A 24,111-nucleotide genomic window follows, 5' to 3' on the forward strand; every position below is an offset into this window, starting at 1 on the left:
CTAATTATATTTTAGATTTTTTATATTTAAAATGAGATGTTTATCCTGTATTTGATTGTGTTTATCTGCAGTTAGTTACACGAATTCAGTTATGGGATGAAATCGTTTAGGGATGAATGAGTTTAAGAGTTTTAAGAGTTTAAGAGTTTTTAAGAGTTTTAGTCAAATGTTTTATAATATAGTATAGATATATCTAATGCAAGGGTTAAGAATTGGTCTTACGAGTCTCATGAAATGCCATTGGTCTCATATGATCCCAAGTCTATATATATATGTATATATATATATATATATATAGAGAGAGAGAGGTGAATTATTATACAACCCCTTACATTTATACAACCAATACAACTCAATCTCAATCGTCCATTTAATTTGATGAATATGCAATTTCATAGAAGTTTTGATTGTTTCCAATATAAAGTATTAATCATAATTAATGAACTTTATTCATCTTCCATAAATATTTAAATCATAATAAATGAACTCTCATAATTTATATAAATATTTCAATTTATTAGGTTGCATTGGGTACAAATGTGATGAGTTGCATTTGAAACAAACTATCTCTCTCTCTTTCTCTCTCTCTCTCTCTCTCTATATATATATATATGTGTGTGTGTGTGTGTGTGTATGTGAAAGTTCAAACGAGAACACAATACCACCCTTATCACATGTGATAATACGCATAAGGGACCCTGTGATGTAAGAACGACGTGTTCTACGACTTAGGCCACGCCAAAGATTGTCTGCGTCTATGATTTAGCATCACATGTGATGATCTTGATATAATATAGTATCATATCAACAACATTCTTATCACATGTGATAATACTTGTGAGAGGGCTTAGTGGTGTAATGACGACTTGACCCGCAACCAAGATCGCATCGAAAATCGTCCGCGTATCTGATTTAATATCACATGTGTATCATATGTGATGGAATAATAATATCACATGTGATTGTCTATAGTAAAGGGTGTTATCTCGTTTTCGTAAAATGAAAGTGTTTTCGTTTGAATCATTCCATATATATATATATATATATATATATATAGAGAGAGAGAGAGAGAGAGGGGGGAGGGGGGGAGAGGGGATGGCCCCCATTAAAAAATAAAAGAAAAAGGATTTTCTTAGGTAAAAAACAATTTTTTTTAACTTTTTACCATGTGTTTCCCCGGTAATTTATCGTCTGGGACCCCATTGATAAAAAAAGTACTTTGAAATAAATAAAAACAAAAATTAACTATCGAAATGGACCAAAACCCCGAAAAGTTTTTCGAAATCGACAAAAAAAACTTAGAAATCCCTTGAAATCAATCAAGAAAACTTTAAAAATCTCTCGAAATAGTACAATTAAGCTAAAAGCATAGTGGACGACTTTACGGGTCTTTAATTGATCTTACAAGTATCCCCATTAAGAATTTTTTTTTTGAATTTGCTATTGTTTGTAGCCAAATTTATAATAAAAAGACTAAAATAACCCTATTAAAAAGTAGGTTTATGCCCCATTCAATTTTCAACATTCATTTGAGTTACTTCAGGGGTCAAATTTGGAACCCAGAGATCGAATTGAAAAATAATATATTAATATAATTAATTTTATAAAAATATATTTTTATTATTACAAAAAGGGACGGAGGGTAAGATGGGAAAAAGGTTAAAAGAGTGGGTACGTTGAGGCATGCGTACGGAAGCGATGATAGCAAGTACAGCAGGAGGAATCCAGTCAAAAATAAAAGGGTATATGGAGAGAAAACGACGACGTAATAATGAGGTGAGGCATGGTGAAGTTTGTTGTGCCTTTCTTCTATCGTGTGCTCCTTTCCCAATTTGGAAGCCATCATCAAGGTAAATCGTCTTTTCCACTTTCTACCTTTTATCCGTACACATACCTACCCACCTATCGACATTGTTAATACATACATATATAGGTGAATGTTTAAACGAGAACACTTTTATTTTATGAGGACACAAAAACATCCTTATCACATGTGATAGTAAGCGTGATGGGACCTTGTGATGTGCGACGATGTGTTCTATGACTTACGTCATGTCAAATGTTGTTTGCGTCTATGATTTAGCATCACATGTGATGGTTTTAATGGATTATAATATTATATCAACAACACTTTTATCATATGTGATAATACTTGTGAGGGGCTTAGTGGTGTAAGAGCGACTTGGCCCACAACCAAGATCACATCGAAAATCGGCTGTGTATCTGATTTAGTATCACATGTGTATCATATGTGAAGAATAATAGTATCACATGTGATTGTCTATAATAAAATGGTGTTTTCGCGTTCTCGTAAAATAAAGGTGTTTTCGTTTGTACCATTCCCTACATACATACATACATACATACATACATACATACATACATACATACATACATACATATATATATATATATATATATACAGAAAGAGATAGTATCAAACGATAACGACATCTATTTAAAAGAACATGAAAACGGACAAATCACATGCAAAATCACATGTGATTTTATATTATTGGTCAAAAAAAGTGTCTGAGCGACTTGTGGTTGCGTCTTCAAGTCACCGGGTAAGGTTGCCTGAATCACATGTGATTTTGTATGTGATGTTAGTGTAGAATCACATGTGATTTGCCCGTTTTCGTGTTCTTTTAAATATGTACCATTCTCGTTTGATCTTCTCTCTCTCTCTCTCTATATATATATATATATGTATGTATATATATATATATATATACATGCATGATACATATATACATACAGAGAATGATTCAAATGAGAACACCCCTGTTTTGCGAAAATGTGAGAACACCCATGTTTTGCGAAAATGCGAGAACATCTCTTGGCTAAGCATTGGTTTTTAAATCACAAGTTTCAAATTTTTTGAGGGACTTTTAAAATTTTGAAATATTAAAGACATGTAGGGGTAAAATTGGAAATCGGAATCCAAAAACAAATAACACGATCAGATAATGCCAATCACCGTGGAGGTGATAAACATGTAGTGAGTGATCATTGTTATCACAAATCTGATGTCGAATATTAGTAGGAAAAAAAAATAACATGCTTTACATCCAGGAGGCGATAGAAACTGAAATTAGAGCAAAATCAAGAGGCGTCGAATAAGAAAATCGAAAACAGAAGATGTATGGTCTACATATCACACGGGTTATCGTATATGCATCCTATTTTGATTTCGCATTATCAAGAAACAATAGTCGAATCACATATTTACCATATTCCTCAGTTAGTAGAACTAGGGCAAAAATGATTCAAATGTGGAGGCATCGATATATCACACACTTATCATATAGAATCACCACATCGTTTTTGAATCAATGGGTCCATCGAAAATCTGATTTTTTGAAACGCACAACTTCGATTTGATCCCTGTATCAGACAATCACACAATTATCACATTTGAATGAAAACTGACCAAGTAATTATGGAAAAATTGGTAGTATGAAAACTGATTTCAAGAAACAAATAAAATATTTAAGGTTCTAAAATCAAAAATACGTCACGATTTCAAATGTGAAAGATGGATGTGATAACATGTAATAAATGTGATAAGAGCGAAATTACCGATTAGTTTACTCAACTGTGATATATGGATGTGATAACATGTGATAAATGTATTCAAATATGATATATGATTGTGATAACATGTGATAAATGTATCCAAATGTGATATATGGTTGTGATAACAGTGATTAATTTATGCAAATGTGATATATGGTTGTGATAACAGGTGATAAATGTATTTAAATGAGATATATGGTTCTGATAACATGTGATTAGTTTATCAAGTGTGACATTTGGATAAATCAAGGATATTGATACACAAAGGTAAATCAATTAGTATTACACTGTTTCACCAGCCAGTGATGGATAAATGAAACAAATGTAGTAGTTCGTGGTAAATGGGATAAACGTATTAACATGTTATAATTAAGTGATAAATGTATTCAAATGTGATAAACATATGACAAATGTCACAAATCGGATATTAGCAAAGATCGAAAATTAAGGGATAAATACAAATAATAAAAATAACATAAAATTGATGAAAAATAAATAACTACGTTACTATCCTTAATGCTTTATTTTCATTTATTATAATTTTAATCATGGATTAACTAATTTGGAGGCGTGGACTGTTCTCGTATTTTTGTAAAATAAGGGTGTTCTTGTTTAAATCTCCACCTACACATACATACATATATAAATTTATATACATACATACATACATACATACATACATACATGCAACCAGTGGTTATAAACCCATGAAAATCAATTCAAAAGTATATTTTTACATGGTTTTTTCTACAAAATATTAGGATTTAAAATATTGATTTATATATATTTGTTTAATAATATGGTAGTTTCACATTTATTTTGTTTCATCATGTAAAACTTTTTTACGTGTATTTTTCGTTTTATTAAGCAAAAAAAAAAAAAAAACACGTATAACTTTTTCACAAGGTGAACACAAAAATATGTGATAATGTAAAACAATATCTTAAATCATATAATTTGATTTAAATAAGCGAGTAAAAATGTTTTCATATCACTTCTCACGGACTTGTAACCTTTTTATGATTTCTTATTTGATTATCGTGCTACATACATGCATGCATACATACATACATACATACATACATACATACATACATACATACATACATACATACATACATCCCACATATAAAACTGAATCAATGACTTGGGACCGGATAAAATCACGTTTGTTTGGTAATGAGTTATATTTAAACTAATCAAATCTCGATTTTAGCCCATGTGGTTCAAAGTATGAACCCTGTCGTTATTTTTCAAAATTAGAGCGATGTTATTTTAGATGTATTTTTTAAATTAAAACAAATTTAAGTATATACTCATTTTACAACCCAACTTAGGGATGACCAATTTCAAATCGAACGAACCAGCGTTTTTAGTTCCAGTGTTTTTTATTTTTCGGTTTTTTGCTTTAGTTTCAATCTAGTTCCAACCTGCTGCACATCAAGACTAGTTTTTTTCTCTAGATAGTGACTTCGTTTTCATACACCAAGTAAACATGTTGACATCTGATCAACGATGTAAAATATCAAATACCAGATGATGGGGGCATAAATACCAAAAAGCACAAATAAAATGAATCTTGACGAAAATGTAATTTTCCCATTACTCGAGATGCAAAAATCCACGTTTTCTAAGGACAGGTATCGAGCCTTACAAGTTTGTTTTTAACACGCAAAAAAGAAAAACTAGGCGTGCCAAGCATGGAGTGAAAAATATGCATAGTTGACGTTTATTTAATTTGGGCTTTTTTGACCGAGATTTAAAAAAATTTGCCCGAATCAGGATTCCTGATCTGGCCTAGTACAAGGACTGGGCTTACCAGGACAAGGTTATTTTTGGGGGGATTTTGTTTTGCATCTCTTTATCCCTATCCAAACTGAATTATTTAAAATACTGTGTGTCTAAAATACCAAATTTATCAGTTTATCATATGCATTTTGATTAAGAATGACACAATTTATACAATTATATGATAATATAAAATGAACGCTAAATGTTTTTTGTTCGAGTATGTGAGTGGAAGAAAATTAAAACACTTCTGATATTTTTTCTATATATAATCTATATTACCAAATCCATAATTTACTGTAAATAATATAAGATTATGATAGTTAAATTAGTTTTCTTATAAAACGATATATTTATGAGAATTGACTAAGAGACTGTTTGACAGTTGCTGAATGGTTTGGTGCAGAATAATTAAGTGATAAGAATAATTAAGAGACTTTCACGATACAATACAAAATAAAATGTAACACCGAACTTTTTGCGAGTCAATTTTTTTTGGAACAAGACACCGAATTTGGTGTGGTATGGTTCATACGGCAAAAAATGGGTGTCCCATCTATTTTAAACCTTTTTTAATGTTTTTTTTTTTAAATATATTTAAGGTTTTTGTATTTTATTAAACATTATTTTAGAACATAACTTAATATTGTTTATGTTTATTCATATTATTTTGATTAATATTTTATGCCATGTATTTAAAACTGAATTATAAATAAAAAATAAAAGATAAAAAATAACTGTATAATTTAATTATGTTTTTAATTTGTGTTATCTAAAATTAATGTATTTTTTTGTAATGTAAAATTAATTTAAAAAAAATGTTGTTTTATTTTAATGAGACTTTATTAAATTAGATCTGATAATTATTTATAAATTATAAATATTGTATTTAAAATGTTTTAATAATAATAAAATATGTTTTTTACATTGCTAAGAGGTTGTTTACTTACGTTTTAATTAGTCTTATTGGTCTATCTGGCTTATTAGCTCGTTTGAGTTGTTTACTTTCGACTTATTCGTATAGAACATGACTTAATCGCACAGATAGAAATGATGTGTTGTCCTCATTCAGCCACAAAAATGACACCCCTATCCCTTATTTAAAGCACAACCTCCTTCTCAAATAAGACACCCTATCGTCAGCCTCTTTATGATTTTTTGTTTTGATGTTCAAATAATTAATATTGGGAAGTAAATTGGTTATTTATGTTATTTAGACTGTTAATTTAAATAAAAAAATAAATAACAACATCTATTTATTCAGACAAACAAAGTTATTCATAGATAACTTAATAAAAAGTTTGATAAACTGGGCCGGTTGGATATGCACTTTGGAGGTCGACCACTTATTTTAGTTACAATACTTTATTCTTTAAAGGTAAAACCGGTTCGCCGTGAAGTTGGTGTAAGCCGGACTGATCTCAACTCCGGCGTCTGTTTTCCGTTCACGTCCTCCATCTCTCTCTCTCTCTCTATATATATATATATATACATATTTAAAGCCTCCCTCCCTCACTCTACAACCACATCACATTCATTCTTTTAAATCACGAGATCTCCATCTTCTCCATCCATCCCATCCCTTTCTTTCCATGTTTCTCTCTGCTGCATCTCGTCGGTGGTTCTATTTTAATTTCCACCACCCACATTGCTAACATTACAGAGAGAAACCTTCAACCTTCGTCTCTGTGTGTGTGTGTGTGTTCTTCCTGCTTCTTTTGGAGTAAGTTTGAGAGAGAAAGAAATAACCAGCCTTAAAAAATGGCGGATTCCGGTAAACCCATCTCGGAACTTGGGCTTCTTCATACACTCCCCGGTCGCCTGAAGTTGCTTGTTTCCGACGCCGACAATACTAACAAGCCCGACTTCCGTCAACTGGATTTGGGTTCGCCTGTTTCGCCGTTACGACCTCGACCCGCCATTAGCAGCAGCTCTAGCTCATCCGGGTCGGGGTCGGGTTCGGGTGGGAATGGAAATGGGTCTCACTTTCTTTCCACCTCTAGAAGGTCAGATTCCGGCGAGTTATCGGCTGATAGTTCTCCGACGTCTTCAGTAGGTGGGTCTTGTTCAAAGAAGTCGACTCACTTCCGATCCTATTCCGCCGGAGGAACCGGTGGTCACCCGTTAATCTACTCCGGCGGAAGCTCTGCAACTTCTCCGACCACCAATGTGCTTCCGACCGGCAATATTTGCCCGTCGGGGAAGATATTAAAGACAGGTATGATGGCAAACCGGAGCTCCAAAACAGACGTATTGAGTTTCGGAACCTGCAACTACGGCCATGGCAGCATAATGCGAGGCGGTTCCGCCACTAAAACCGCCGTCGCCGGCGGCGGAACTGAAACCCCTTTTCCGAATCCTCGAAGTTCGAGGAGATCATCAATAGATCCTGAAGAACTGAAAAGAAAAGGAAACGAAGAATACAAAAGGGGACACTTTATAGAGGCACTGAGTTACTACGATCGTGCCATAGCAATCTCGCCGGAAAATGCTGCCTACCATTGTAACCGTGGAGCAGCATTGATGTCTTTGAAAAGATTGACTGATGCTGTGAAAGAATGTGATGAAGCCATTAAATTGGATTCTGGATACGTGAGAGCTCACCATCGTTTAGGATCTCTTCTTATTAGGTGAGGGTTCAATAAAAAGCTATGATCTTTATTTATGCATTTATAAATTTTCAAGCAATCTTTATGATCAATCTATGGCATCAGTTGTGGTTCATATGTGTTTTTTGTTATTCTGATCTTACCTTCATTGCTGGCTGTTTTACTTTCTGAGTTGGGCATAATCAGGTTGGTTCAAACCAGAACAGTTGATCAAATAAGAAAACAGTGATTTTGTACTATATTCACATGTGATTTTGCATTACAATTACATATTCACATGTGATTCTGCACTTACGTAAAATCACATGTGGTTCCACTTATTTTGACCATGTTTTCGTTTGAAACTCTCTCTAATCTGTTCTATTTTGCATTAAATACATGTTTCTTGATCGGTTTTGATTTAGGAAAGTGGTTTTTATCGTTGGTAGCTTGAATAAATGATTGATTTTGAGAAACGAAGCATCTTTTTTGTGGGTTTGCCTTAGATGTTTTGCTGTATGTATATCTTGCAAATGGGTGTTGTTATGTAACCGTGTGCCGCAATTCTTGATGACGAATTCGTGATCACAAGCTCGAAACGGTAGAGTTGGTTACGTACTTCTCTTGTTGTTTCTCTTGTTTGTAACACAAGAGTAAGCGAATCTAATCTGTGTAAGCAATGACAGTTTAGGGCAGGTGGAAAATGCCAGGCGACATCTTTGTTTTCCAGGGTCCCAACCGGATCCAAACGAGCTCAAGAGATTGCAAACAGTCGAGAGCCACTTAAGTAAGTGCACCACATCTAGGAGGGTTCGGGACTGGGCTCGTGTTTTGAGGGAATGTGATGCTGCAATTGTTTCCGGAGCCGATGCTTGCCCTCAGGTAAAATGAATTGCTATCAAATACCTATTATTGCAGGTTTTTGGAAGTAGAAGTTAGGTTTGCATACATCTTACCCTCCCCATACCCCACCTCTAGGTCGGAATATATACCGGGTTCGTTTGGTTTGGTATTATTGCAACTTTTTGGGATAGATGTCAGATCTATATATACAGGGTTAGGTTCAGGGGAAAACCGTAAAAAAAATATGAAAAACTGAGGAACACCCTGGTAACGATTCATCTGAAGCCTCTATATAGGATGTTCCTCAGTTTTTCACTTTTTTGTGTTTTCCCCTGAACCCCTCTCTCTCTCTCTCTATATATATATATAGGGTCTTGTTATGTGGAAAACCAAAAAAAAACGAAAAATTGTAAAAAATGAAAAACGGAGAAACCCTCTTGTAACCTTTTATTTGTACGGTATGCACCAGGATAACCACAAAAAATGAAAAACCAAGGAACACTCTAGTGACCATTCATCTGTACGGTATGCAAGTACATATGAACGATTATTAGGGTGTTCCTCAGTTTCTAATTTTTTTGTTGGATTTTCCCCTTAATCTCCCAGGTCCGCCTACATTACCCTTTCCGTGCCCCACCTATGTACCGAGTTTGTTTAGTTTGGTTTCGTATTATTGCAACTTTACGGTTTGATCTTGTAAGTGGATTGTTAGCATTATCGTAACATAACTGAATGTGTTGATATCGAATTGACAGCTATTTGCGTGTAAAGCAGAAGCCCTATTGAAGCTTAGTCGACTAGATGATGCCGATTTAAGCCTTTCAAGCATGCGTAAATTCGAAGCATCTTGCAGCCTCTCGTTTTCCCAACAAAAGTTCTTCGGGATGGCTCCCCAAGCGTACCTTTTATTTGTTTCGGCTCAAATTGACATGGCAATCGGAAGGTGAGTTTTTCTGTGTTTTTGTTAGGGCAACGTGCATTAAAACGCAACAAAGTTTCAAACTTCTCTATTATACACCCGTTTTGACTGATAACGTGCTGATCTTGCAACATGTCATCAAATTTTACGAGATCAACATCGTTACCGGTCAAAGTGGTAAAAAATAGGAAAATTTGAATCTCTGTTACATTGATTGAGAAAAAATCTCTCTACGTTACACCAAATAGGAACCAAGGCAAATTCCGTTGCATTGTTAATGCATTTTACCGTTTTTTCGTTACAAGAATGACAAGAACTCGAAACGGTTTTGAAGATTTATTTCCCTTTTTCTTGTTAAAGGTTTGAGAATGCAGTTACCACTATCGAGAAATCCGGACAGATTGACCCTCGAAACGTTGAGATTGCGGTTTTGCTTCAAAATGTTAGGTCCGTTTCGAGAGCTAGAGCCTGTGGCAATGATTTCTTTAAGTCGGAAAGGTTTAAAGAAGCGTGTTCGGCTTATGGGGAAGGGCTTAGGCTCGATCCTTCGAATCCAGTTCTCTACTGCAATAGAGCCGCTTGTTGGTTTAAGCTCGGACAGCTGGAACGATCGCTTGATGACTGTAATCAAGCGCTTCTTATCCATCCAAACTACACGAAAGCGCTTCTTCGTAGAGCTGCCATATACACCAAGGTATACAAGCGTTTACGTTCCCTCACCAAAGTTAAATTGCCAAATGCCCTCACCGATCTAGCCGATTTTGGTTTAGTTGTGCGTGTTTATTTTTGAAAGTCAACAGGTACTTGCCGTTGTGGTTCTTCTGTGATATCGAATCTTTTCATGTTACAGCTTGATCGGTGGGCTGAATCGTTGAGGGATTATGAAGTGTTGAAGAGAGAGCTTCCAAATAACAACGAGATAGCCGAGTCTTTGTTCCATGCTCAAGTCGCTTTGAAGAAATCCCGTGGTGAAGAAGTATATAATATGAAATTCGGAGGTGAAGTTGAATCGATTACGAGTCTTGAGCAGTTTAAATCTGCAGTTGCTTCCACCGGTTAGTTCAATAGGGGAAAGTTCATTTAGAAACAGTGAGAAAGAATCAACCATTCATGATGAATATGCCTAAATGTTCATTAATTTATTCATCATGAATGTCATGCATTTTCATTATTCATTAGTGAATAATTCATGAATACTTGGTTCTCACGGTTCTCAAAATATCTACGGTTATGTCTCCGGTTACCTTTATGCTCTTCCTCAATGCATGGGCTTCAAACTTGTGCTGAATCTTTAAATCTTGAAATTGCAGGAGCTTCCGTCGTTCTTTTTAAATCATCATCCGAACCTCGATGCAAGCAGATTTCTCCGTTTCTGGACACCTTATGCACCCGATACCCATCTATAACGTTTCTTAAGGTAAAAACAGAACCGCCTTTTGTGTTCTCTTTGCATGTTCATCTCTTTTCGTGTATATTTCGTTTCTTCAAAACCCCATCTCCCAAAACGATAACAAGAACAACAGGTATCCTAAACAATCAAAAAGTCCGAAACTTTCCACCAAATGAAGCAAATCTAGAGTGTAAAAGTTGCTGCATTCACATATGAATGTAGGAACTTCTACTAATTCAAATTGTTCTATATCCAAAGGTTGACGTGGAAGAAAACCAAAAAATTGCAAAATCCGAAAACGTTGGCATTGTACCCACAATCAAGATTTACAAAAAGGGCAACCGTGCGAAAGAAATGGTGAACCCGAGTCAAGAAGCATTGGAATCATCGGTCAAGCCTTACAGTTCCTAAAAGCATCACCACAATGGTAACTTCATGATCCACCCCCTTCACCACACAGAATACTATCGGGTTTTTTTACATTTCGACTGTGTAAAAAGCGCCATAATCCGACCGTTTGGTGCCAAAATTTGGGACCGACGTGAAGAGGAAAGCAGAGACGGTTGGGTTCGTTAGAATTTTCGTAGTTAAAATTACTAAAACACCATTGGAATGCTGTTCTGTTTCATTCATTTCTGGGTTATTAGAAGTTGGATTTGTATGTGTAGTTTGTAGGTGTATATATATATGTGAAGATGGTGATACAAACAACAAACCAAAAGGCAACTTTTGGAGGAAATTGGATTGTGGGATTGTATTTTGTGATATTTGGGGGTTCCTTTGATTGATCATATGGGTGTGAACAAGGGGGTTTAAATGTTTGAAATATGTGGATAAATGTGTAACGGGTTTACCCGATAAGTGTTTATCAGGTAAAATATATGTATCAACTATCTATTTTAATGATCGAGAATGCGACTGATAAGCTAAATAAGTGTGATGGCTTTTACTGATAAACGTTTACCTGATAAGTATCAGTTAAAATGCTATAAATGTAATGTTAAAGTGGTTAAAGATTGTGTAAGTGATGAAAGACAATGTAATATTTTAATTGAGATTAAGTCAGATTGGATTGTGAGTAAACATAATCTTAAGGGGTTGGTTTATCTAATATTAGATAAGAAGATGATAAGACATAACTGGTTCTGAAATTTTGGAAAAAACAAACAATTTAAATGAGCCCACCTCTTACTAAATCAGACATAACAAACAAACAAACAAGGCCTTACTCAAAAGGTAAACTACAAAACCGCAACTTGACGGTTTGTATTTTTTTTCGCTTGCAGAGTTTTTTTTACATCTACATCGTATCAGAAAAGTCTGACAACGCAAGCCAAGTTGTCGTTTTTATGGTTTGTGGGACATTTTGTGTTAAATTTTAAATAAGTGTTGGTCAAGTAGCTATGTAGGTTGATGACTCCCATATTTGGCATAGAGAATGGGACATGACTTTGCAAAAGATTTTATCTTTATTTGGTATGACATTAGTTTTATACTTTGAGTTTGTTTGTTTATCTTTTAATAGTTTTATGAAGAGGTAATTTTTAAATCATTAAGAGGTGATTGTTTGATAAAAAAAAGTGTGCCTCTTAATGGTTCTAAAACCTTCTGAATGATTTTGTATCGTAGGCCTCCCTTAACCATTCAGCCCCCTAATTTCGGTGTAAATAATTACCAAACAACTGTATTTTATTTTGCTATATCATGAGGGTCTTAATTATTCTGACAACTTTTTACACCAAACCATTCGGTAATTGCCAAACAATCCCTATATGAAAGCTCGGAAATGTTTAAGATTTGGATCAGATTGGTTATATTTTGATAGATCATAATCGATTGGTTCTTACGCATATAATTTTTATTTCATTTTATAAATAACCGATCAAGATAGGACCCATTTTTTAATTTCTATGATATCATTAAATTCATATTTTATTCAAAACAAAAAATATTGTCACTTTTTTTTTTGATTAACCTGGATATCCAACCCGCTATGCGAGCCGACTAATCCCAAGGGATACCACCTGCCTTGTAGATAACTCGGAGTTACCGTACTTGAACCTCCATGGCCACAAAAGAATTTTTATTTCTCCTTGGATTTGAACCTGGGACCTCCATGTACTTTTGACCTTTGGAGTCAAGCTCAAACTAACCAGACACCACCATTGTGGTTAATACTGTCACTTTTCAAAACCACATGAAACCGTATTATATCGACAAAGATATATAATAAAATGAAACATTAAAATCGAAATGTATCTCGCTGTATTGTATGAGTAACCTTTTAATATATATATATATATATATATATATATATATATATATATATTTACACATGAATGAAAAAACCAAAAACTTATCCAAGCTACATAAATGAGATGTTGGATCAAATATTTTATGCAACTTTGTGATGAGAATCTGTTTGATTTGATTTAATATATCATCCTTTTTCATTAAATGAACAAGTACATTTTCATTTAACTACTTACATTGATGCATTATTTATTTATTTCTTTTATTTTATTTATTTATTTATTTATAATTATTATCCAAAATAATCATTGCACATGGAATGTAAGAAAAAAGTCCTTTTTTTTCTGAATTTTAGATTCTTTAAAAAGAATTAATATTTAATATTTCTAAAAAAATAATATTTAAATTCTTACAACTTCTTATTTTAAAAATTACACCATTAATAAAATATTTTATATATTTAATAAAATATTATATTTATTTCATAAACTTTTAATTTTTCAAAGTTTTTTTATTGGTAAAAAATATAATATAAAAATATTTATCTCTCATGGTAATTCTCAAAATTTGGGAACTCTTGTTTTCTATGAACGGTCTGAAGTAGAGGTGCTCAAAAACCCGATCAACTTAACCCAATCCAAAGCGAAATAACTTAACTCAAAGCAACCCGATGTCTAATCGAGTTGTAAAATTTTCAAAACCGTAAGTATTTGTTTGATATTGGGTTGCTATTATTTGAACCCAACCCAACCCGATATCCTTTTATTTTTTGGATTTAATATGATCGTTGAATTTCTATCGCGTACACTCTTCATATACACATATTTTCAATCTATTAACATCTCTATATAACGCATTCGTATATATGTTTAAAAAATGTGAACATATATATATGTAAATTGAGAAAATTAACTGAATATGATATACGTAAGAAGTATGAATAAGTTGTATCAAATGGTTGATGATGAAAATAAATTATAAGTAGAAAAATAACATATTCAAGGTTAGAAGAATATTTTAATGTACCAAAGTATTAACCCGACCAACCCGTACGGGTTGGGTTGGGTTAAGATTTTTCAAACCACAAGCATTGGGTTGAGTTGTTCAAATGTCTTCAACCCGATCAACCCAACCCATGAGCACCCCTTGTCTGAAGAATCTATTGCAACAAAAAACTTGTCCAAAATCCAAAAAGATCCATTTTAGAAATCTGTTGAAGATACCCCTAAAAATCAAGTCCAGTATTTACGTCATGGTCGTTTTGCTTTGTCCTTGGGCAGTTCCGAGTTCCGACTACTTCCACATGTACTGGATTTTGGTTTCGGTTGGTTTTATTTTTCTAAGTTTGCTTGTTTCATGTCGGTTCTACATCTTGCAGAAGCCTTTTTTTTGTCTATTTGCTCATTTTGTTTCTAATAAACTGTTGGCCTTTCAAAAAACAAAAAATCTCAGATCTATTTATTTCTCGGTCTCAAACAGATATTTAACTGAAACTTCTATTCTCTTATAAAGCTCGATAGACTACACCCACAACTGTTCTCGTCACAAGAAAAGTGAAAATGTATTCGGAAAACATATCTAAAAACATAGTTTTTACAAACCAAAGAGCTTTTGGCCTAACGGTATCGTAGTTTTCGCCTCCTAAGAGGTCAAAGATTCAAACTTCACAAAAAGTGAAGAGGGTGTGTAAGTTTATTTGTTGCATTTACCATATATAAATATTATAAGATATTTATAATAAAAAAAAAGGAAAAAGTAAAATATTAAATATAGGAGTTGGGTGGTCACACAAGGTTTAAATTCAAACATCATAAACGTGACCCATAACATCAACATTACATGGGGGTGCATAAACATGTGTATGCAATAAATTGCAAACTCCCAAAAACACTTGTAAACATACTTTTACCCCTTTTATCTCACTTTTAGGTTAAGTTTAATGTAATAAAATGTACACAAATATTTCCTCTCTAACAAAAACTAGTAAGGTTATTTCGGTAATATTACTGTACCAGATCGTATGGATAAACTTTCAGATCGTGCTTTAACACAGGGACGGACCTATATTGGTACATACAGTGGGACCTGCCACCGTATTATTCCTCCGTCAAATGGTAAAAGATTTTGGATTTGTGAAATGTGCAACCATATTAATTTGTTGTGTGTTACTGTGTATATTGAAACTATAATGAAAACAAGTTTTATTTGGTAAAGTTGGTTTACAAGGCTTTTATTCCACCCCATATCCAAGTTCGAATCCTGTTAGTGTCATTTTCTTAGTCAAATAGTGTCATCGTTTGAAAAAAAATTATGTATATTTGTTTCTTATAGTCAAATGGTATCACCGTTTGAAATTTTTTCCCTGTATCTTTTTCTTATAGTCAAAGGGTGTCACCGTTTGAAAAAATTTCTAGGTCCTTCCCTGCTTTAACATACACATATTGAAGGGTCATCATGTTCAAAACACGTCTTCATAAGGTGATGAGAACCATGTTGCCGATAATAAACATAAAACTTAATCCAAACAACCTAAGATTGTCACTGATTACGTACTTCTAGTTTGGAACTAGCAAATAGTTATAGAATTTCAGGTGAATTTATGCTGTTAAAAACTTTTTACAAATGAAATGTCCCAGTAAACCTAGCCTAAAGCTTTGCGGGTGAAAATATGGGCATTCTTGTAGAACTTTTCAGAAATAGACATCAAACATTGAAGAAAATTATTGATGTCGTGCAGATTCTCAATCGCACATGGCAAGAACATATTACATATGCGCATCGAAGGGTCATTACTTTCAGAGCACGTCTTTACAAGTTGACGAGAATCACGTTGTTGTGAGTAATAAACATAAATTTTAGTCCAAACAACCTATGATTGTCACCATCACATACTTCTAATTTGGAACGAGTAGACCTTTATAGAACTTTAAGTGAACTTACGCTATTTGAAACTTTTAACAAATGAAATATTCCCGGTGCCAGTGGTGGACTTATAGTTTGAAAGGAGTAGGGGATCCAGGAAATTAATGGGGTGAGGGCACGTTGGATGGGAGGGGAGGCAAGCATATGTCCATATGGGACTGGGGGAAACTATGTAAGACGAGAGTAAAAATATAAAATTTAAGCTATTCAACAAACGTTTTTGGTCTTTGACTGGGGGCTTTCCCCCCGGTCCTTAAGGGCCAGATCCGCCCCTAGGGGAAGGGAACCCACTAGACTTTTTAATTTACAAGGGTTAAAACCATTTTTTTTTAATTTCTCACTTAGTTCCTCCCAGTAAATTTTTGCAAGGAACCCTACAACCTAAGCCGACCTTCGTCGACTCTAAAAAAGTCTCTTGGAATCAAACAAAAATGTCTCTTGAAATCAATCAAAAAAACCGAAAAACTCCTTCGAAATCGACAAAAACTCTAAAAAAAATCCCTAAATATCCCTTGAAACGGTGTAGTTAGGTTAAAAATACGTGAAGAGGCTTTGTGCGCCTTTAGTCTACTTTAAAGGTGATCCAACTAGGTGAAAATCCTAGATGTGCCACTGCCTGCCGCTCTAGTCTAAAGTTGAGCGGGTGAATAGGTGGACATTCATACAGAACCTTTTAAAAATAGACATCAAACAGAAAATAAAATTATTGATGCCATGTAACTTTTCTCACATGGGAAGAACATATGCGTATTGAAGGTCATCACGTTCATATCACATGTCTTCATAAGTTGATGGTTGCCGGTAATAAGCAGAAAAACGAGTCCAAACAACATAAGATGATCACTGTTTACGTACTTCTAATTTAGAATAAGCAAACAATTATAAAGCTTCAAGTGGATTTACGGTGGTCGAAACTTTTTACAAAAAAAAAAAAATTAGACTTACGCTAGCCCAATGTTTACAGAAACCTATTAGGTATTAAAGGGTCATCAAGTTCAAAACACGTGTCTTCAAATATAAGACTTCAACACTGTTTGTTTATTTCTTAATAATTTCATTAAAAGACAATCTCCGCTAAAAGATGAATATTGTTTGACAAAAAAAAGAGTATGTCTCTTAATGGTTATAAAACCCTCTGAATGATTTTGTATAGTTAACTTTCCTTAACCATTCAACGACCTAATTTCATTTTGAACAATTACCAAACAATTATATTTTATTTTATATTATATCGTAGAAGCCTCTGACCATTTATATCATAAAAACCTCTTAATAATTTAATAATCAGTGTGCAATGATAATTTAACAACTGCCAAATAATCATTCAGTGTTTATTTTATAAACCTTTTGCTGTTTAAAAGACAGAGATGTAAATCAGTTAGCCATCACTAAATGCAAATCTGCAACATTTATGGGTGCATTTATTATTATATTATTTTTGACATGTGATCTTGAAGATTACACCAATAAATATGAGGCCACGAGTGGGCCTTAAAAAGGATACGAAAAATAGCCCATTTTCAAGTCACAAGAAGCCTATGATTAGGTAACCATCAAAACATATATATAAATGCAAGCCTTTTGGCAACAGGGTTTGGAAGAGAGAGAGAGAGAGAGAGAATGTGTGTTAGGTTTATACAAAAGAATAACCATATAAAAAAAATGGTCGAATCACACGTGATTTACACTTAAAATCACATGTAAAATCACGTGATTCACGAGATTTTGGTTGCGGCCTGAGGTCACGATTCATATCTTCCAACATCCTTGCATTAAATGTTGGTGTAAAATCACATACAATTTTACACATGATTTGATCATTTTTATGTTCTCTTATTTGATTATTGCTCTAGCTTGAGCCTCCCCCCCTTCTCTCTCTCTCTCTCTCTCTCTCTCTCTCTCTCTCTCTCTCTCTCTGTGTGTGTGTGTATATATATAGGGAAGGGTTCAAACCAGAACACCTTCATTTTACAAGAACATTAGAACATCCTTTTACCACAGTCAACCATATGTGATAATAAATCAGACACGCAAACTAACATAAGCGTGCCGCTTGTATTATCATATATGATAATGGTGTTCTTGATGAGATACTATAATGCATCACACGTGATACTAATTCAAAGAAGCAGACGGCCTTTGGTACGACCTAGGTCGTAGGACACGTTGTCGACACACAGCAAGAATTAAAGCAAAATATCACATCTAAGATACTAAAATAAAGGTCTTAAAAACAAGTTGCACAAAGCAAGAATTAAAACAAAATATGTTGCATTTCCATATAATTTTCACCAATTTTGATCAACAAAAATATTTACTGATCTTGAACGTTGCAACAAATGTCACACACATCACCTAAGAGCATTTTCTACCGCTATGCTATAATTTTTCTATAATATAGTATGAAAAGCCAAATCTCTAAAAGGTTTTACATTCAACTCCAACCGCTACTCTATTTTAGCAACTCTAACATTTATTATATTAATAAAATATTTAATACATTTAATAAAATATTATTTATCAACTACAAATTTAATTTAAGTACCTCTTATTGGAGAAAAAGAATTAAAATATCATCTCTCTCTACAATGTTCTAGAGATTTCTCCAAATTTACTTTACTTTAACATACCATTTAGCATAACTAATGGGGCAAATTGCATAAAAAAGTAACGTGCTTTAACTGATTCCTATTTTGGTAATGTATTTTCAAAACTTCTATTTTGGTATCTAAGATGTAAAGTTTTAAACATTTAAGTATCGGGTAACCGCTTGAAGACTAATTTTAGATTAAAAAAAATCTATGTCACTAACCACGTCAGTAAATAATATTGAGTTAGATACCACAACTTGCCACATCAGCATGATAACAAGTTGATTCTTCAACCGATTACTCGGGTACTTAAATGTTTAAAACTTTACATATTAGGTACCAAAATGAATGTTTTAAAAATATGTTAACCAAAATAAAAATCAAGTTAAAATACGTTACTTTTTCATGTAATATGCCTTGAAGATACTCTAAATTACTAAACCACCAATAAAAAGCATGGAGAGCAAACAACTTTATTTTAATGAAGTATTTATTTGGTTCTTGCTAGATTTTTTTCCCATGTGTAAATATGTCCATCTCTAAAAATTTATGTAAAGATGCCTACCTCCTCCCCACTAACGGGTGTTTGGGATTGCTTATGTGAAACAACTTATGCTTTTCCACAAAAGTCCTTATCAACTTATTATAAGTTAGAATGATTTAACTTCTTCAAAAACTCCTTATTACCGGTTTGGCACCGGTATCAGTTGTTTACCCAAACACTCAAAATTGCTTATTACCGATGTCACACCAGAATAAATTAATAAGTTGTTTTTATAAGCAATCCCAAACACCCCTAAACCTGCAAGAACATTTCATTTGTAAAAAGTTCCCAAAAACACATTTAAAGTTTTACAACTAGTAGAGAGCCTATCCTCCCAAAAAGTCAAGGTTCAAACCTTGGTGAGGAGTGTGTGTAAGTATTTGTCGTATATAAATATCATATATACTTAAAAAAAAGTGAACTATGCATAGTTAGTTCATTTACCTTTCCACGAACCTACGCGACAGCTGATTTCTTCACTGTAACTGCAAAACTATAGCTCGTGTGCGTATAGAATCTATAGATAAAACATTTGGTGAAATCTTAACAATGAGAAATAGAACACGAGTAACTTATCTCGAAAGACGAGGGTTAACAACATTTATCATCCGGGGCTTAGCAGCAAGGGGGGGATGAACCTTTTCCCCAGTTGCTCACATTTTTTGGGCATCAATATCTAATTATAGTACATGTTATCTTCTCGGGGCAACATGGTGGCCGGTGGCGTGTGCCCCTGCTTTAGGTGCCACTAGCATACAAATGGGTCCATTCCTTTGCTGCAAGGATTTATAGACGACACATAATGGAAGTCTTAAACAATGGAGAGCAAAAGTTGATCAAATGAACAAAACTATGGCTATTACACATACCTGTTTCGACAGCATCAGCTTCGTCAGTTTTCCAGTGCTTCGCTATGTTCTCAGATAGCGGATCATCTGGGTTTGGAGCACTCAAAAGTGCTTGAATGCTAGTACATGCAGTTCAAGAATGTGAAGGTCAAAGTTCCATTTTTGTTGGTCGGATGGGAAAAGGGGTTGAAATCAAGCTAAGCTTTTATCAAGGTTCTAAATGGCATAAGGTAGGGCGTGGCAGTGACGCCAAGCCTCGAGCCTCGGCGCTTTTATAGCAACAAATCTCTATATCATATATAATATTATGTATATAATTGTATAAACATATGTTTTCTACAGTTACTCAATGAGTCAATGATATTAAATAATTTAAATTAGATCATTTATTAAAAATTAACAAGTACGACATTAAAAAGGTAAGAAAAATCAAACATCGCGCTAAAAAACTGCACATTAGGCCATGGCGTGCCACAGGCTCAACGTGGCGTCAGATACAAGCCTTGATCCACGTCGGCTGTTGCAGCGAGTCTTTTAGAACACTGGATTTTATTGGGCCCGAGTAAAACAAGCTCAAGCATAAGAAGGTGCTAAACTTGAGCTTAAATTGCGGCTGCTAATAGGCAGCTATGGGTTGGTGCCTAAACTAGATTGAATTTGGAAGTAACCTGAGTTACATGTCAATTTCTAGTAATTTCTCATATTGTATTTTGGGTATCTTCTATGATTTAACAAACAAGCGATTGTCAGTCCATCCAGCAATCCTACAAGTTGTCTGCAAGCGTCTTTTTTAACGATCCTTTTAATGCAACTGCCATGGCTACTACTGATCTTTTGATGTATGGGTGCTCTCTAACTTGTTGGTATCAATATATTATCAACTATATATATATATAGGTAGAGGGCGAATCAATGAGAACCTAATATATGTTGAGAACCGATCTCAATCATCCAATGGCTTCAATCATGGACTGTGAAAACCCGGTGACAACTTTCACAACCAATTTCAAATCTAATAAAAGGTTGAGAGAGAAAACAGAGGATTTAACACAAGGATTCCAATCCAGCGAATTGATGGCACACGTGATTGGTCTCCTCTCTCCAAAATCATGAATTTCCTACTGCAATTTCAGAAAACTTGGAAGATATGGATTTTTTTAATTCAACATTGGACAATCAATATCAACAATGGTTGCTCCAAGTTCAAGCAAGTGAGAAGGGCATATGATTCCAAAATTTAAGATAAAGTGTAATGTATTTTACACAAAATTTCACAATTTTAAAATTTGAACATTTACAGGTAAAAGAAAAGCGAAGGAGTTCAAGAGAAAACAACATTCAGCAGACACTTATGAACGTGTAAAGATTGAAGAATAGGAAAATGTACAAGATGTAGTTAAATCACAATTACCAAGTGTTCATATGGAGATATTTAGCAGGTGTGTCAAGACAGCCAATTAACCGACCTCAAATATCTCACTGTCATATATTGTTGCATGTCGGGAAAAACAATCTTAGCTTTTAAGATGCTCCCCAAACATATATATTTGCTTGAATGAACGTAAAGTGTTAAAACTTGTATCTACCGGTATGCATGGCACCTTCCCATATTTACTTCCAATATCAACCTTTGTTGCATTATTATCAATAATAACATGTCAAACCTTGTATTGTTTCACATGTAGAGAAACAACAATTTATTTTAAAACATGTGAACCAACACTACAATGTAAAACACGTGAAACCCTTTGTCGGTTGTAGTAAACCAAGTTACACCCCATGGTATTTCAAATATGAAACTGCACTACATTGTAGAGCATGTGAAACCATGAGTTGTTTCACACATGAAGAAACACTACATTGTAGAACCTCAGAAACACTGTTGTTTTATATATGAGACAACAATGTGTTTTTTGACATGTGAAACAACACTATTTTTCTTTCGTATTTCTTATAGCATTCAAAGGCATATTATACATGTACCTTCACTATCATCCATGGTCAAAATTTATTTACTACCTTATGAATCTTTTCCATTTTCTCCATTCAAACATTTGTTGAGTGTGACTCAACCACATTTTGTACAGTTTCATCTTCTGCGATCTTATGGGTTCATCAGTTGTGTTGACAAACCTGCTGAATATTGTTTCCTTTTGAATGCTTTTGCTTTTTCTACTAAATTTTATGTGAAAAATAGACAACAAAGTGAAATATGTGCTCTCCTCATCTCTTAAACTTGCTGCAACCATTTTTCATATTGATTGTTCAATTGGAGTACAAAAACCACAAATCTTCAAGTTTCAGTAGTCGTGGAAGAAAATACACTATCTTGGAGAGAGGAGGGAGATTATCATTTGCCGCTAATTTGCTTGATTAATATTTGGTATGTCAAATCCTTGTTTGCCCTCTCAATTTCCAACTAGATTTGAATTTGGTTAGGGTTTTCACAATTATTAGTTTATTACAAAATAGCCGCAGGGTTTCATAGCCTTTTGGTTAAAGCCATTGGATAATTGAGAATTTGAGATTGGTTTTCATGGTTCTCAACATTTTTGAGGTTCTAATTTGTAGCATACCTCCATCCATGGTTTTAAAAAACATGTGAGCCGCACACCTCAAGGCGTGCCTCAAAGCGAGGCAGCCAAAAACCGAATGTGAGGCGGCGCCTCTCCAAACATAGTTCGGCTGTACGCCTTGGTTGACAGAAACGAGGACCGAGTCGGTGAAGCGGTGAGATGATAATGAGGCTGTTGCCTTCGTTGACCTGTCTAATTTGTATGAATCCACACAAAAGCATGCCACTTTATTCTCTCTCAATTGTGAAACCACCCACCTTCCCACTTTGTATATTATCCTCTACAAGCAGCACAGACACATATAATATTATATATTATCTAAGTCTCCCACCATCCCACTTTGTATCACTTGGTATATTTTCTCCGTGAGTAATATATATATATATATATATATATATATATAATTTGACTCTCTCACTTTCAATGTGTATATATAGTGTCTAGTCGCAGTATATGCATTCTGTTTTTTTTATATTTTTTAAGGGTTATGAATTTATGAATTTTGTTGTTTTATTTTTTGGTGCTTACCCCTCGACTGCCTCGAGGCTTATGCCTCACATACCCAAGGGGAAAACGCCTCGAGGGTCGTTTCCGTCCTTTTAAAACCTTGCCTCCATCCCATAAAAATCACAGCAAGTTTCATTTTGGAACCTCGATTAATTTTTTTTTGGTAAACTTTAAAGATATGATCATGCGACCACTCAAACCATCATCTTTCTGATAATGATATTGGTTCACAAAGTTATGTTGATCAAAACTAAATCTAATTTCCAAATAGTTTCTAAATTTTTTTTCTGGATGTGAAGATTTAACTGGAGCCTGGAGGGCAAAACTTTTAATCACATGCACAGAGACAATTGTGTCAATGTTCATGGGATGAGGAAATAAAATCACGAGTTTCTGAAAAAATCATACTGCTTGCATTTGAGCCTGAATCATAAAAGGCATCTAAAAAACTTGTGTACAAAAGAGTATTATTTGATAATATAAACATTAATAAGTTTGATATTTCTAAATTATCATACATTTATTACTTTATCAGTGGTGGACCAAAGTTTTATAACATAGGTGTGCATTACCATTACAATTCTTTTTTGGGTATGCACTTGTTGTAACATTGGTTTGCCACTGCCAATAATAGATATTGGATGGTCATTTTGTTATCGTTGATATTTTGATACAAATGTTGACTTATTGGTATCCAATAACAAAAGGCCCAGAATTGTACATGTCTATTCTAGAAGGACAAGAGGGGTAAATCAGGAAAGTG

The 24,111-nt window shown here is 34.0% G+C and overlaps 2 protein-coding genes across 2 annotated transcripts in view; one reads left to right on the top strand and one right to left on the bottom strand.

The window, feature by feature from the left end:
• The first annotated feature begins 6,979 nt into the window (after positions 1–6,979).
• On the top strand, positions 6,980–11,897 carry LOC112501019 (TPR repeat-containing thioredoxin TTL1). The gene is made up of 7 exons (XM_025104652.1): positions 6,980–7,997; positions 8,642–8,837; positions 9,554–9,741; positions 10,078–10,411; positions 10,568–10,772; positions 11,028–11,134; positions 11,366–11,897. The coding sequence occupies exons 1-7, from the start codon at positions 7,129–7,131 to the stop codon at positions 11,516–11,518; spliced, it is 2,052 nt and encodes a 683-aa protein (XP_024960420.1). The 5' UTR covers positions 6,980–7,128; the 3' UTR covers positions 11,519–11,897.
• An 8,007-nt stretch (positions 11,898–19,904) lies between these two features.
• LOC112500658 (ubiquitin-conjugating enzyme E2 36-like) overlaps positions 19,905–24,111 on the bottom strand; it is a 16,558-nt gene continuing 12,351 nt past the window's right edge. The window contains exons 7-8 of the mRNA XM_025104194.1: positions 20,287–20,384; positions 19,905–20,193 (exon numbers count right to left, since the gene is read on the bottom strand). Coding sequence (XP_024959962.1) covers positions 20,156–20,193; positions 20,287–20,384 — 136 coding nt within the window. The 3' untranslated portion in view covers positions 19,905–20,155. The remainder of the gene's footprint in view (positions 20,194–20,286; positions 20,385–24,111) is intronic.

This window comes from Cynara cardunculus, assembly GCF_001531365.2.
Source record: "Cynara cardunculus var. scolymus isolate 2C chromosome LG 17, CcrdV1, whole genome shotgun sequence".
Lineage (NCBI taxonomy): Eukaryota > Viridiplantae > Streptophyta > Magnoliopsida > Asterales > Asteraceae > Cynara > Cynara cardunculus.

What these genes read in the sequence shown, in the direction of transcription:
- LOC112501019 (XM_025104652.1), top strand. Translation starts at nt 7,129, where the DNA reads ATGGCGGATTCCGGTAAACCCATCTCGGAACTTGGGCTTCTTCATACA. An exon ending in ATCTGCAGTTGCTTCCACCG is followed by an intron (nt 10,773 to 11,027) that starts GTTAGTTCAATA and finishes TTGAAATTGCAG; the next exon opens with GAGCTTCCGTCGTTCTTTTT. An exon ending in CATCTATAACGTTTCTTAAG is followed by an intron (nt 11,135 to 11,365) that starts GTAAAAACAGAA and finishes CTATATCCAAAG; the next exon opens with GTTGACGTGGAAGAAAACCA.